Here is a 13460-nt window from a genome sequence, read left to right as displayed (position 1 = left end):
GAGAGAAAAGAAAAAGAAAAATTTTATTACCCATTTGATTTAATTTATATGGGATTATACCCTCTCATAGTAAGTTTTTTTCCTCCTTTGTTGGAAAACCCTTGGAACCTTACATTTTTAGTGGCACTTTTCTTGTAAAGATTAATAATCAAATTATGACAATTAAAATTCACTCATTCTTTTCAGTAGTTTAATTACTTGGTAACTCTCTGGCTATATATAACTTTAGCTCAATACAAAGACAACTCATAACCTGTCTTAAAAATGTTTAAAGTACTATCAAGAGCATTATTTATGCATGTTGTGATACTGTTTTTTGTAACTACAGAATTGTAAAATTATTAATAATAAACTATTTCAAACTGTTCACTTAATTTCTGCTAAATAAATATGGGAAAATACTGTGTAAAATTTTGCCTCTCTGGACTTGAAAGGTTTTCTTTTGTTTTTGAAAGACTTTACTTTTTTATTTTTTATTTATTTTTTTGTCTTTTTGCCTTTTCTAGGGCTGCTCCCTCGGCATATGGAGGTTCCCAGGCTAGGGGTCCAATCAGAGCTGTAGCCACCAGCCTATGCCAGAGCCACAGCAACGCAGGATCCGAGCTGAGTCTGCGACCCTCACCACAGCTCACAGCAACACTGTGATCCTTAGCCCACTGAGCAAGGCCAGGGATCGAACCAGCAACCTCATGGTTCCTAGTTGGATTCGTTAACCACTGTGCCATGATGGGAACTCCAAGACTACTTTTATAGAGCAGATTTAGGTTCATAGCAAAATTGAGTTTCCTATATACCCCCTGCCCCCACACATGCAGTCTCTTCCATTATCAACATTCCCTATCAGAGTGGTGCATTTGTTACAACTGATTAACCTACAGTGATATTCCCATGTTGCTGTGGCTGTGGCCTAGGCCAGCAGCTACAGCTACAATTTGACCCCTAGCCTGGGAACCTCTATATGCCATGGGCGTGGCCCTAAAAAGACAAAAGACAAAACAAGAAAACCCCAAAAATCAAAAAAAACCCTAACCTATACTGATACAATCACCTAAAAGTCCACATCATACTTTATCTTAGGGTTCACTCAGCACTGTACACTCTCTGGTTTTGGACAAATGTGTAATGCCACGTAGCATTATAGTATCATCTAGACTATGTATTTTCAGTGCCCTTAAGGTCCTCTGCCTGCTCATCCCTCCTTCTTTATCCCCTGGCAACTACTGATCTTTTACTGTTTCCATAGTTTTGTCTTTTCCAGAATGTTATATAGTTGGAATCATACAGTATGTAACATTCCTAATTGGCTTGTTTTACTTGGTAATATGAATTTAAGGTTCCCCCATGTGTTTTTGTAGCTTGATAGTTCATCTCTATTTTAGCACTGAATAATAGTTCATTGTTTGGAAATACCACAGTTTATCCATTCGCCTACTGAAGGACATCCTGGTTACTTCCAACTTTTGGCAATTATGAATAAAGCTGATATAAACACCTACATGCAGGTTTTTATGCAGACATGTTTTCAACTCCTTTGGGTAATCCAAGGCGCACAATTGCTGGATCATATGGTAAGTGTATGTTTAGTTTTCTAAAAAACTGCTATGATTTTTCTAGAGTGGCTGTACCATTTTCCATTCCCACCCACAATGAATAAGAATTCCTATTGCACCACGGCCTTGTCAGCATTTGGTATTATCAGTGTTTGAGATTTTGATCATTCTAGTAGGCATGTAGTGGTATCTCATTGGTGTTTCAATTTGTATTTCCTTGATCACATATGATATGGATCATCTTTTCATGTGCTTATCATCCATCTGTATATCTTCTTTGGTAAGGTGTCTAGATCTTTTTCCAATTTTTTAATGAGGTTGTTAATATATTTGTTGAGTTTTCAGAGTTCTCTGTATATGCTGTATAACAGGCCTTTAACAGTTAAGTCTTCTGAAAATATTTTCTCCTGGTCTGTGGTTTGTCTTCTCATTCTTTTGACATTATCATTTACAGAGCAATGGTTTTTAATTAAATCTACCTTATCAGTTATGTCTTCTTGAATGATGCCTTTGATTTTATATCTGAAAAGTCACTGCCAGGAGTTCTCATTGTAGTGCAATGAGAAAACAAATCCGACCAGTATCTGTGAGGATGCAGGTTAGATCCCTGACCTCACTCGGTGGGCGGGGGATCTGGCATTGCCGTGAGCTGTGGTGTAGGTCGAAGACATGGCTTGGATCCCTTGTTGCTGTGACTGTGGTGTAGGCCAGCAGCTGTAGCTCTGATTTGACACCTAGCCTGGGAAACTCCATATGCTGTGGGTGCAGCACTAAAAAATATACCTATTTACAAAGGACTGTGTAAGGCCTACGTAGGGTAATAAAATATGGACCACAGCTGAAGAAACATTTAATATTGCTGTGGTTGGGGATGAAAGTATCAAAGAAGACTTTCCAGAGAAGGTAATAATAAAAGAAGTTTAAAAGTATACAAATTTGGGGGAAAAGATATAAAATTATCTTTGTTCATAGTGATATGGTCATCTATGTAGAAAATCTGAATCATTGAAAAAACTGCTGAAACTAATAAGCAATTATAGCCAATTGCAGGATACAAAGTTAGTATGCAAAAGTCAATTGCTTTCCTATATACCAGCACATTGGAATTACCTGAGGAGTTTTTAAAAATACAAGGCCTGGAATCTATCCCAAGAGATTCAATTTAATTTGTCTGGGATGTGACCTGAACACAGGTGTTTTAAAAAGCTCCTGGAGTTCCCGTTATGGGTCAGCTGTAACCAACCCCACTAGTATCCACGAGGATGCGGGTTCAATCCTGACCTCGCTCAGTGGGTTAAGGATCCAGTGTTGCCACGAGGATGAACAAATGGAATTTAAAATTATAAACACAGTACCAATGTGGTGCTAAATTTAAGAACCTGTGACCTATGGGAATTGAATAAAACTCTCCTTTGGGCCCTATTTTAGTAGATACTCAGGAAAATCCCTTTTATGGGACTTGTGGCTATCTATACTATATATAATTATTTTCCTACTCATGGGAAGCAACTAGGATCAAGAGATGGTGATTATTTGCAATTGTGCTTAAACAAGAATTTGTTTATTTTTTTCCTAGGGAAGCTATATGCCTACTGTGAGATTGTCAGTATTTGCAAACAACTTGTCAAAAGCCTTTATTTAGAAATCATATTTGCTTCTTATATTTTAGGGAGAGAAAGTAGGAAAGAGGAAAAGAGAATGAAAGATCTAACTCAAATGAAGCAAGTGCACTGTGAACTTATCCCTAGTACACAAGTGTTGCCCAAGAGAAGTAATAAATGGCATTCCATTCAAAGATGTGCAAAGCTGCCTAAGCTACAAAGTTAAAGCCTAGAGCTTTTATTTAATAAGTTTCTAGAATGGTCTTCAGTATCTTCAATCTTTTTTTATTTTTGATTATCAGTATGGATTTTAACTAGTGACAACAAACTTCAAACCAGAGACAAAATTTGGAATGGTTAGTTAAATTTGAACACTGGGGAGTTCCCATCGTGGCTCAGTGGTTAACGAATCCAACTAGGAACCATGAGGTTGTGGATTCGATACCTGGCCTTGCTCAGTGGGTTAAGGATCCGGCGTTGCCGTGAGCTGTGGTGTAGGTTGCAGGCATGGACCGGATCCCGTGTTGCTGTGGTTCTGGTGTAGGCCAGTGGCTACCGCTCCGATTGGACCCCTAGCCTGGGAACCTCCATATGCCACGGGAGCGGCCCAAGAAATGGCAAAAACATACACACACACAAAAAAAATTTTGAACACTGGCCATTTAGGGCACAACATTTTCACCGTTTTACTCTAAGACCATGGTATAGTATCTTCAATCTTAATGAAGATAATTCAGGAAGAAGAGAAGAGAGAAAAAAACACTAGCTGCTCTCAGGAAACAAACCTGACAAGTTGGGACTCTGAGTCATCAGTTCAAACTTAAGTAACTGCAATGGGTTTAAGTATAACTCGGCTCCTTGAGGTCAAATTTCCAACAAACAATATCTCCAGAAGTGAAGAAATGTAGATCTCATCCTCTTGTCAGAAGACGCACCAGAACAAACCAGAAGCCCTAATTGCAAACTAGAGCAACTAATTTGCCTCAGGTGAAGCAGGATCTGTGCATTAAAAAAAAAAAGAAAAAATGTGAAGGGAAACAGGCTGGAACTTCATCCTTCTCTTCTGATCATCTTTAAAATCTGATGCTGCCACAATTCAAATAATCAAAAGCCATACATTTCCAGGCAGATGGAGTTAGGCTAGAGGAGAACAACCCTCCCCAATCTCAGCAACTGCATGAAATAGGAAAGGTTTTCCAAAAGGAGCCTAACCTAGGGCCTACTAAAATTAGAGATGCCTTTCTTCTTTGGGCCAGCCCTTAATTTCATTCTTCTGTTTGCAGTGAGATTTAGACTGCAAGATACCAAAAATGGTTTCAATCTTTTACTCCATTTCCAATATAAGGCCAATAAGACCTTTCCTCATGAACCTTAGCTCAAAGGATCTTATGTGAAAAATCAGTAAAACTTGAATTCATCTGGGTTCTCCTAGGTCCTGTATTCTCAGTTGCTATCTCTGCACAGCATCGTATCAATCCAGCCATGAAAATGAGCACCTCTTTGATACCCCCTAAAAAGTTGTCCCATCAAAATCTCATGTGGGTTTGGTAATTCTGACAAGTTTTGGATGGGGCACATCAACCCTGCACATCCTTTCCCTAACATTGCATTTGTTCTCTGCCTACCTTGACCCCTCTTCTCAAAAGAGTTAATAACCTTTTCATGTGTCAGAGAGTACTTTTATTCCCCCTCTCTGAAGCCTTGGGGCCAAGAGACATATATGCTCCTCAGAGACTCACTTGACTCAAGAGGACTTATCTTTCCTGGGAGTTCCTGTAATGGTGCAGTGAGTTAAGAATACGACTGTACCAGCTCAGGTCTCTGCAGAGGGGGTAGGGTTCAATCCCCAGCCTTGTGCTGCGGGTTAGAAGGATCTGCCCTTACCACAGCTGAGGCGTAGTTTGCAGCTATGGCTCAGATTCAGTCCCTGGCCCCGGGAACCTACATATGCCTCAGGTATAGCCATTTAAAAAAAAAAAAAAAACAAACAGAAAAAAGACATCTAACAAAAGTAGAGGGCTTGCTAAGAGGAATTCTCATGGAGTTTAAGAGAAGGAAAATCTCCTTAAATGCTATTTATTGCCCCATACACTATATTAAACACCTTATGTACATTGAGGGAGGCAGTATTATTCCATCTCAGATAAAACAGGCTAAAAGAAGCAAAGAAATTTGCTTGAGAGCATACCAGATAGTAATTAGTGGAACTTAAGTTTGAACCCAAGACTGACAACAGCCTATGCTAGTAATCACTACTACAAAGCAGTAACTATGATCCTGACACTTGATGCTGGGAAAATGCAGAATACCTACTCTTTTGTGCTTTGTATGATATGTGGAATGCAAAAGATAAAAGGTCTCAAAAGCACGAAGGACTTAGTACTTTCAAAAGCAGCAACATAGATATAGAATACGCAAATTGTTAAAATTTATTAACTGTCTGCTACTATGAAATCTGTACTAGTGTTAATAGTTAGAAGCAACTTCCATCATGGAACATAATACAGTTGGCTGCGGACTGGTCATGGGAATCTAACAACAAAAGCTAATAAGCACAGATGACCCTTGAACAAGGCAGGGGGGTGAGGGGAATTAGGAACATCCACCCTCTAAAGTCAAAAATCTGTGTATAACTTTAGGGTTGGCCCTTCAGTTTCTAATCTTGTAGTACTATAGCACCACTCGCTGAAAAAAAAGTCACATACAATTGCACCCGGAGCAGTTCAAACCTCTGTTGTTCAAGGATCAATTGTACTTACTCTGAGGTGGCCATTGCTTTGTTTTCTGTGAGGCACAAAATGAATCTTAAAAGAGATCTCTTTCCTCAAGAGCTCACTCTAATTGGCTTACAAGGCGCATATCCTTGAAAGCTATTGCAAAAATACAAGAAGTATACCAAATGTTAAATGAGTGGTCCAGCTAAGTCAGTCCCCAAAGCCTAGAGTGTTTAGAGAAGTCTGCACGGAAAAAAAGTGAAATTTTAGTTAAGTTTTTAAGAACCAGGAGTTGAAGAACTGCGGGAAAAGTAGTACATTCCAGGTGTGCGAACTAAAAACTGGCTCACCGCACCTAGCTCCTGAATACAACACAGATCCTCACTCCAACACGTGGTACATCGTGATCTTTAGCAGAAAGCACCTGGCAGGCAACACAACCATTCCGGGAGTCTCGGGGCTCAAGACCCTTACGGAGGAACTTCAGGACAGCGTTCAACTCCCCCCACTTCCGCTTCCGGCTCCTCAGGCTCCGCCTCAGCGGAAATGGTGTAGGGGAAAAAGGGGAAAGGCCCCGCGGGCCGCGCAGGCGCACCGTGGGCCGGTGCCATGGCGCTGCCGAGTTCCCTGAACAGGTATTTGCTGCTCATGGCACAGGAGCACCTGGAATTCCGCCTACCGGTGAGTCCTCCACCGCTTTCAGCCGGAGAGGACGGCGCGGGTGGGGGTTGGCGTGGGGGTGGAGGCAACCAGCTCATCCTGAGCCCGCAGGGATAGGGGGTGTCTGTGCTTGCGGGAACATCAGGAGTTCCCGCAGTCCTTGGGCCCCGGGACAGATCTGATCTCGGCGGAGGGTGTGTAAGAGAGAAGTCCGAGACAGCCTTTCTCAGCCTTACTAAGCATTTTCATTCACTCCCCTGCCCAGGTGCCGGGCAGTGGAGTTAGGCAGGTAAAAATGACCCGTCCTCTTCCTGGAGGAATTCTTAGTCAAGCGGAGACTAGAGACAGCAGAAGAAATCCTCCGGGTAGTGTTTTAAGTATCGAATATTCGGGTCAGATTTCGTGGGGGTGGGAGTGGTGGTGGTGGTGGGTGATAGAGTTAGATGATGGAAAAGTTGAGAAAAGTGTTTTATTTTTTGATTCTGGAAACGTTTTCAGAGTACTTGTTATCGAATGTGCTGGGCCCTGAGGATATAACGGTGACCATGTTTGCCTTAAAGGAGTTTATTGTTTAGGCTAAGGGGTGAGCAGGTGCATAAACATAGCATGATGAAATAACGTTGGTAAACGCAGTGATATATGCAGGAAAATGTCAGAGCATATAGAAGGGAAATCTGATCCACCTGAGTGGGGGGGAGTGTTGGTCATTAAGATGGCTCCCAGGAGGATATGACACTTGAACTGTAATCTAAAGGATGAGTAGGAGTTAGCTAGGCCAAAGAGAGACATAAGTAAAATAGAATTACAAGCTGTTCATTATTATTGGATTACCAAATATGTAGCAAGGGATTACAAGAAGAGAGCAGGAGAGGAGGGTAGTGTTCAGAAAATGCAGAACTTTAAATACTCTGGAGCTTGGAAGGGGACTTTATTGAAAAATTTTCAAGGAAGTGACAGAATCAGATTTTTTTAAAAAAAATCACTTTGGCAGCAAAATAGAGGATAGATTTGAGAAGAATAAGGAGTTAGGAATCTGTTGAAATAGTCTTATTAGTAGATTAGGAAGGCCTGAACTAGGACAAGGGATAAGAGGATGGGATAGACTGGGGAAATATTTAGGTGATAAGTCATGAGGGCTTTATGATTGACTGAATGTTGGGGGAAGAGGGACCAGTCAAGGATGATTGCTGGGATGGATATAAGGGTATTTCTATTTTAAATAGAGGGTACAGGCAGGTGTAAGATTTAAATTTTGGCTATGCTGAATTTGGTATGCTGGTGTAGCATCAAATGGAGATGACTAGGAGGCACCGAATGTGAGTATGTGTAGATCTTAGAGCCTCATGGACAGGTAAATAACACTTGGGCATATTCTGCATATGAACACTAGGAGAGAAAATTAAGTTAATCAGAGAAAGCCTAGTGTCAGAAGAGTGGTTGGGCCAAATACAGGTATTTGGAACCATTGATATTAAGGGGACATGGGCAGAGGAGATCATCAAGAAAATAGGCAAGTGTCAGAATAGGAAGTGGGTGAGACCATAGAAATCAAGAGAGTCGAGTTTTAGGATTTTGCTAGAGCTGATGTGCAGTTTTAGTGGGGAGAAGCCAGGTTTCTTGGGTTAGTGGTGGCTGGAAAACGAGGGGAGATAGATTATTTTTTAACATAAGAAGGGAAAGTAAGATTGGTTAATAATTTGAGGGGGACCTAGGGAGAATCCATATCCTTCTTGTAGAAATTGGCTTGTTGTAGGCTGGAAGGGAAAGGGAAAATGGATATAAGGACATGGTGGGAGGTGTTGATCTTTCAATAGAAGGGGAGCATGGGGGGAGGAGAGCTAGGATGGGTGTGGGTAGCTATCCAAGGGCCAGTTTTCTAGGTAATGAATGAGTCAGGGTTATTTCTTGAGAGATGGGGGACCAAGCAGCTGAATGGAGAAATTGAGAAAAATAGTAAAACTTGAAATAATCATTGAGCAAAAGAGGGAGTGATGAGCTAAACAATTGAATAAAGAAGAACTCAGGTGTTAGAGCAATGCTGAAAACCCAGCTTAGGATGAAGAGCATATATTTGTAATTGTGCCAAGATTTTGTGATTTTCTTCAGTTGTGTTCAACTCCATGAAGGAAGATTGTGGCATTGATTCAGGACTAATGTCCTGCTAGGGAGGTGCATTGGCAAGGTGGGGTGCAGGGACATAGATTTTCAGGGAGGAAATAATATTTTAATTAGATCTTAGTTGATGAAGGAGATATTCTGGGGATGAAAAAGACTGGAAAGCCCACTTCAGTGAGAAACTAAAACAAGCATAGAGGCACAGAGGGATGGTTGATTATGGTGGTTTGGGGTGTGGGATGTGTGAGAAAGGAGGATGAAGTAACAGGCAGTAAGGCTAGAGAGGTAGGTAGGATCTAGATTTTGGAGTGTTTTGAAACCATTGGGAGGAATTTTGATTTTATTTTTGTCTTTTTAGGGCTGCATCCGAGGCACATGGAGGTTCCCAAGCTAGGGGTTGAACTGGAACTGTAGCCGCCAGTCTGTACCACAGCTCATGGCAATGCCAGATATCCTTTAACCACTGAACAAGGCCAGGTTTGAACCCACATCCTCATGGTTACTAGTCAGGTTCATTACTGCCAAACCACAATGAGAACTTTGGATTTTATTTTAGGTTTAATGGGGAGGGGGCATTGACTTTTTTTTTTTTTTCTTTTCAAGTCAGGAAGTAACAAGATTTTTTTTTCTTTTAAATCAGGAAATGACTAGCAATCATTTGTGTTTTAGAAAGATAATTCTCGAGTACCAGAGAGAGGATACCACTTAGAGGATACTGAGGTGGAACTAGAGAGAAGCCAAGGAGTGTTAAGTGCCTATATTTAGGCAATGCAGGGAGAATGGAGTGGTGAGGCTGCAGTCTTCAAAATAACATTCTTAATACTTGCTGATTTTACCTGTTTCTTCCTTCTTAAATTCTTCTTAGTAAGTGTCTTTCCCTTGTGCCAGTTCAGTCTCCCAAAAGCTCAGTTCTCTTTTATGTATTTGATGTCCCAAGGCTGGAACTCTAGTCTGGCATTCCAGACCCACAGTTTTCTCCTCTGCACCCTCCTACCCCTTTTCACCACACTTGGTGCAGCAAAAATTGATTCCCCATTATTCCCTCAATTTTGCCCTCTTAATTTGGGTCTTTCCTATCCCAGTCTTCAATCTATTGATTTTTTATAGTCAGTAAGTATTCATTTAGATTTATCCACATACTTGTTATGTTATGTTCTTTTTTTTTTGTCTTTTTGTCTTTCTAGGGCCACACCCACGGCATATGGTGGTTCCCAGGCTAGGGGTGGAATTGGAGCTACAGCTGCTGGCCTACACCACAGCCACAGCAATGCTAGATCTGAGCTGGGTCTGCAGCCTACACCACAGCTCATGGCAACACAAGATCCTTGACACACTGAGCGAGGCCAGGGATCAAAGCCACAACTTCATGGTTCCCAGTCAGATTTGTTTCCGCTGAGCCACGATGGGAATATCTATGTTCATATTTTTTACTTGATTCTTTTTCAGATGTGCAGTTTCCTTTTTTTCATCTTCCCAAATCCTTAATTTTGTCTTTTATCCTCTTCAGTAGACAAAGCACAGTTATGTTAAAGTATGTGACTGATAAAAGGGTCCTATAGTTCTGTTTCTTTCTCTTTCTTTTGTGTGTGTTTTTTTTTTTTTTTCCTTTGGTCTTTTTAGGGCTGTACCTGCGGCATATGGAGGTTCCCAAGCTAGGGGTGCAATCGGAGCTGTAGCCCCTGGCCTACACCGCTGCAAGTCGAGATCCTAGCTGTGTCTGCAGTCTACACCACAGCTCACAGCAGTGCCGGATCCTTAACCCGTTAAGCGAGGCCAGGGATCAAACCTGTGTCCTCATGGATACTAGTCAGATTCGTTTCTGCTGAGCTGCAATGGGAACTCCTGTATTGTTTCTCATGGCTCTTTTTCATATGTGTGCTGGGTGTTTTTAAAATATATGCCAGGAGTTCCCGTCGTGGCGCAGTGGTTAACGAATCCGACTAGGAACCATGAGGTTGCGGGTTCGATCCCTGCTCTTGCTCAGTGGGTTAAGGATCTGGCATTGCCGTGAGCTGTGTTGTAGGTCACAGACACGGCTCAGATCCAGCGTTGCTGTGGCTCTGGCGTAGGCTGGCAGCTACAGCTCCAATTAGACCTCTAGCCTGGGAACCTCCATATGCCGCGGGAGTGGCCCAAGAAATGGCAAAAAGACAAAAAAAAAAAAAAATATATATATATACACACATGCCAGGAGTTCCTGTCGTGGCGCAGTGGTTAACGAATCCGACTAGGTACCATGAGGTTGTGGGTTCGATCCCTGCCCTTGCTCAGTGGGTTAACGATCCGGCGTTGCCGTGAGCTGTGGTGTAGGTTGCAGACGTGGACCGGATCCCGCGTTGCTGTGGCTCTGGTGTAGGCCGGCGGCTACAGCTCCGATTCGACCCCTAGCCTGGGAACCTCCATATGCCGCGGGAGCAGCTCAAGAATGGCAAAAAGACAAAAAAAAATAAAATAAAATATATGCCAGATATATTTGAAAATTTATTTGAAAAAAATGAGGGCTAGGATGATGTAAATCCTCTTGAAGATAGGAACATTAGCAATCTAGGATCAGTTGAACTCATTTTCATGCTTTAAGTTCTGTTTCTGTTCTGATTTGCACACACTGGCAGTGTGCATAGCTTTTGGGAATCCCAATCTAAACTGGGTGCTTTGTCAAACTTCCTTTCTTTCCCGTGGCTGGTCCTATGTTCTTATTGTTCCTCTAGCTCCATTAAGCTGTTGAAAGGGCTGAACACCCTCGAAACTGGTTTTGGAATTGGCAAATGTCCCAGGGAGAGAGTGGCTGCACCTTAAGATTTCTCTCCTCTCCTGGATCTTGGCTTGGTAATGATTATTATCTACTTATACCTTCAAGCAGAAATCAGGGTTTTCTAATTCTCACCAGGGCCTTAATCTAAATTACCTAGTTTGCCATCACTGGAAGTCAAAGTCCTCTCTCTGTATAGATTGTTCTTGTGTTTCAGGGCTTAAGTGAATTTCCACTGAAACTTTTTTCTAAAAGTGAAGTAATCTTTTCTTCCTTTTACTCTAGTGTACTTTTTTGCTTCTTTAAGAGCACTAACTGTTTTACACGTCACTTTAAAGTTATGAGGTTAAATGTTATATTAGTTCTACTAGAGCTTAAGCTCCCTTAAGCTAAAATATGTATTTATCTTGACATAGCAGGGTGCCGTGCACATTAGTTGTTTAATAATGATTGAATTGAGTGACATAGGATCTCTTTGGAGAAGGCAATCAAGAGGTCAGTCTACACTTTTGTACCTTTCTGCTGTATTAGAACTGCTAGACAGGAAAGCTGCAATGGGAAGCTGCCTTTTTGGTTTAAAATGAGAATTAAGAATGCAAGTGTGGTCTGGTTTTACCTCTATGCAGTTAATCAGGGCCAATTTTAGTTGGCAGCTGCCCTGTTGTACTGAAAGTTCAGACACCTGGATTTTATTGCTGTTGTAAAGCAAACCAAATGGTTGAAAAAGTGAGTGGCTAAACTGAAAAGCTCGTGTGAATTAATGCATCAGGTATGCCCCGGATCATGCCATATTTTTATATCCAGTGTCTGATAAAATTCTTTTGTGCGTAAGGTAAAATGATTCTCAACTGGAAAGTGAATTTGCCATATAATGAATAAAGATCTTGTGTTTTGCTTTCCCCAAGTAGGTTGTTGTTGCAGTTTAATTTGTGTTTTGCTTTTAAATTTGAAACTTGGGTTATCACATTTACTCTCACTTCTAAGTCCTTGCTTAGATTCTGGGTAGTGGTGCTAATGCTGTGCTATAAAACTTCCAATAATTCTTCACCTTCTAAAAAAAATTCTCGGAGCCTTTGTGCTTTAACTTGTTGCTGATTTTTAACAGTGTATTCCAAGAGCAGCAAGCTTTCATGTCTTAAATGTTAAAGGTGATTTCATAATATACTTTAATATAGAATAAACGGTAATAATTCTAGCCCAAGTAACTCTATAACTTCATTTTTTCTCTTTAAGTATTACAACTTTGTCAGTCTTCCTTAAGTCCTTGTGTCCCTGGACTTTGAGGACAGTGTTGTGGTCCTCACCATCCTGCTTACTGTATTAACAGCCCAGGTTCTTTGCTTCTTCTTTGCAGATCTCCTTATCTTGTGAGGTAGCTGATTTCTATTTTATATATTTATTTATTTATTTGTCTTTTTTAGGGCCACTCCCTCAGTGTATGGAGGTTCCCAGGCTAGGGGTCCAATCGGAGCTGTAGCCACTGGCCTATGCCACAGCCACAGCATCGCGAGATCCGAGCAGCGTCTGCAACCTACACCACAGCTCACAGAAACAACAGATCCCAAACCCACTGAGCAAGGCCAGGGATCAAACTCGCAACCTCATGGTTCCTAGTCGGATTTGTTAACCACTGAGCCATGACGGGAACTCCTTATTGGTCTTCTTTTAATCATAAGTTAATATTTCACTCATGATTTTAGTTTCTAGAAAAAGAATGGTTCTAAGTACAATTCGTGTACAAATAAAAATAATTTTCTGTGTTAGTAATCAAAAAATTAAATGAAAATTACCAATTTTCATCTATTTAACTTACAAAAATAGTACAATATATACTGTAAGAAGCCATAAAATTTTTCATATCTCTGTGTATAGCAACATTACTTATTGAATCTCTGTCCTAAAGAAAGAATCTAAAATATGAAAAAGCCTTATATTTATGAAAATAGGTATTTAGCCTTGTTTAAACTGATAAAATTGAAAACCACCTAAATGTTTAACATAATGTATATTGTTTCCTACTGAAAAACTTGCAATCCTAATGCCAAGGAGGAAAATGTTTATGGTATTAATA

The 13460-nt window shown here is 40.9% G+C and overlaps 1 protein-coding gene across 4 annotated transcripts in view; it reads left to right on the top strand.

Moving 5' to 3' along the window:
* Positions 1 to 6410: 6410 nt before the first annotated feature.
* TRMT11 (tRNA methyltransferase 11 homolog) overlaps positions 6411 to 13460 on the top strand; it is a 61395-nt gene continuing 54345 nt past the window's right edge. For 2 of the 4 annotated variants that reach the window (XM_047759187.1, XM_047759167.1), the window contains exon 1: positions 6411 to 6546. In XM_047759187.1, the coding sequence (XP_047615143.1) occupies positions 6475 to 6546 (72 nt within the window). In that variant the 5' untranslated portion in view covers positions 6411 to 6474. The remainder of the gene's footprint in view (positions 6547 to 13460) is intronic. The other 2 variants (XM_047759178.1, XM_047759195.1) reach the window with 2 other exon arrangements.

This window comes from Phacochoerus africanus, chromosome 2 (genome assembly GCF_016906955.1).
Source record: "Phacochoerus africanus isolate WHEZ1 chromosome 2, ROS_Pafr_v1, whole genome shotgun sequence".
In the NCBI taxonomy this organism is placed as follows: Eukaryota; Metazoa; Chordata; class Mammalia; order Artiodactyla; family Suidae; genus Phacochoerus; species Phacochoerus africanus.
The sequence above is the reverse complement of the archived record's forward strand: the minus strand, read 5'-3'. Positions and strand labels throughout refer to the sequence as shown.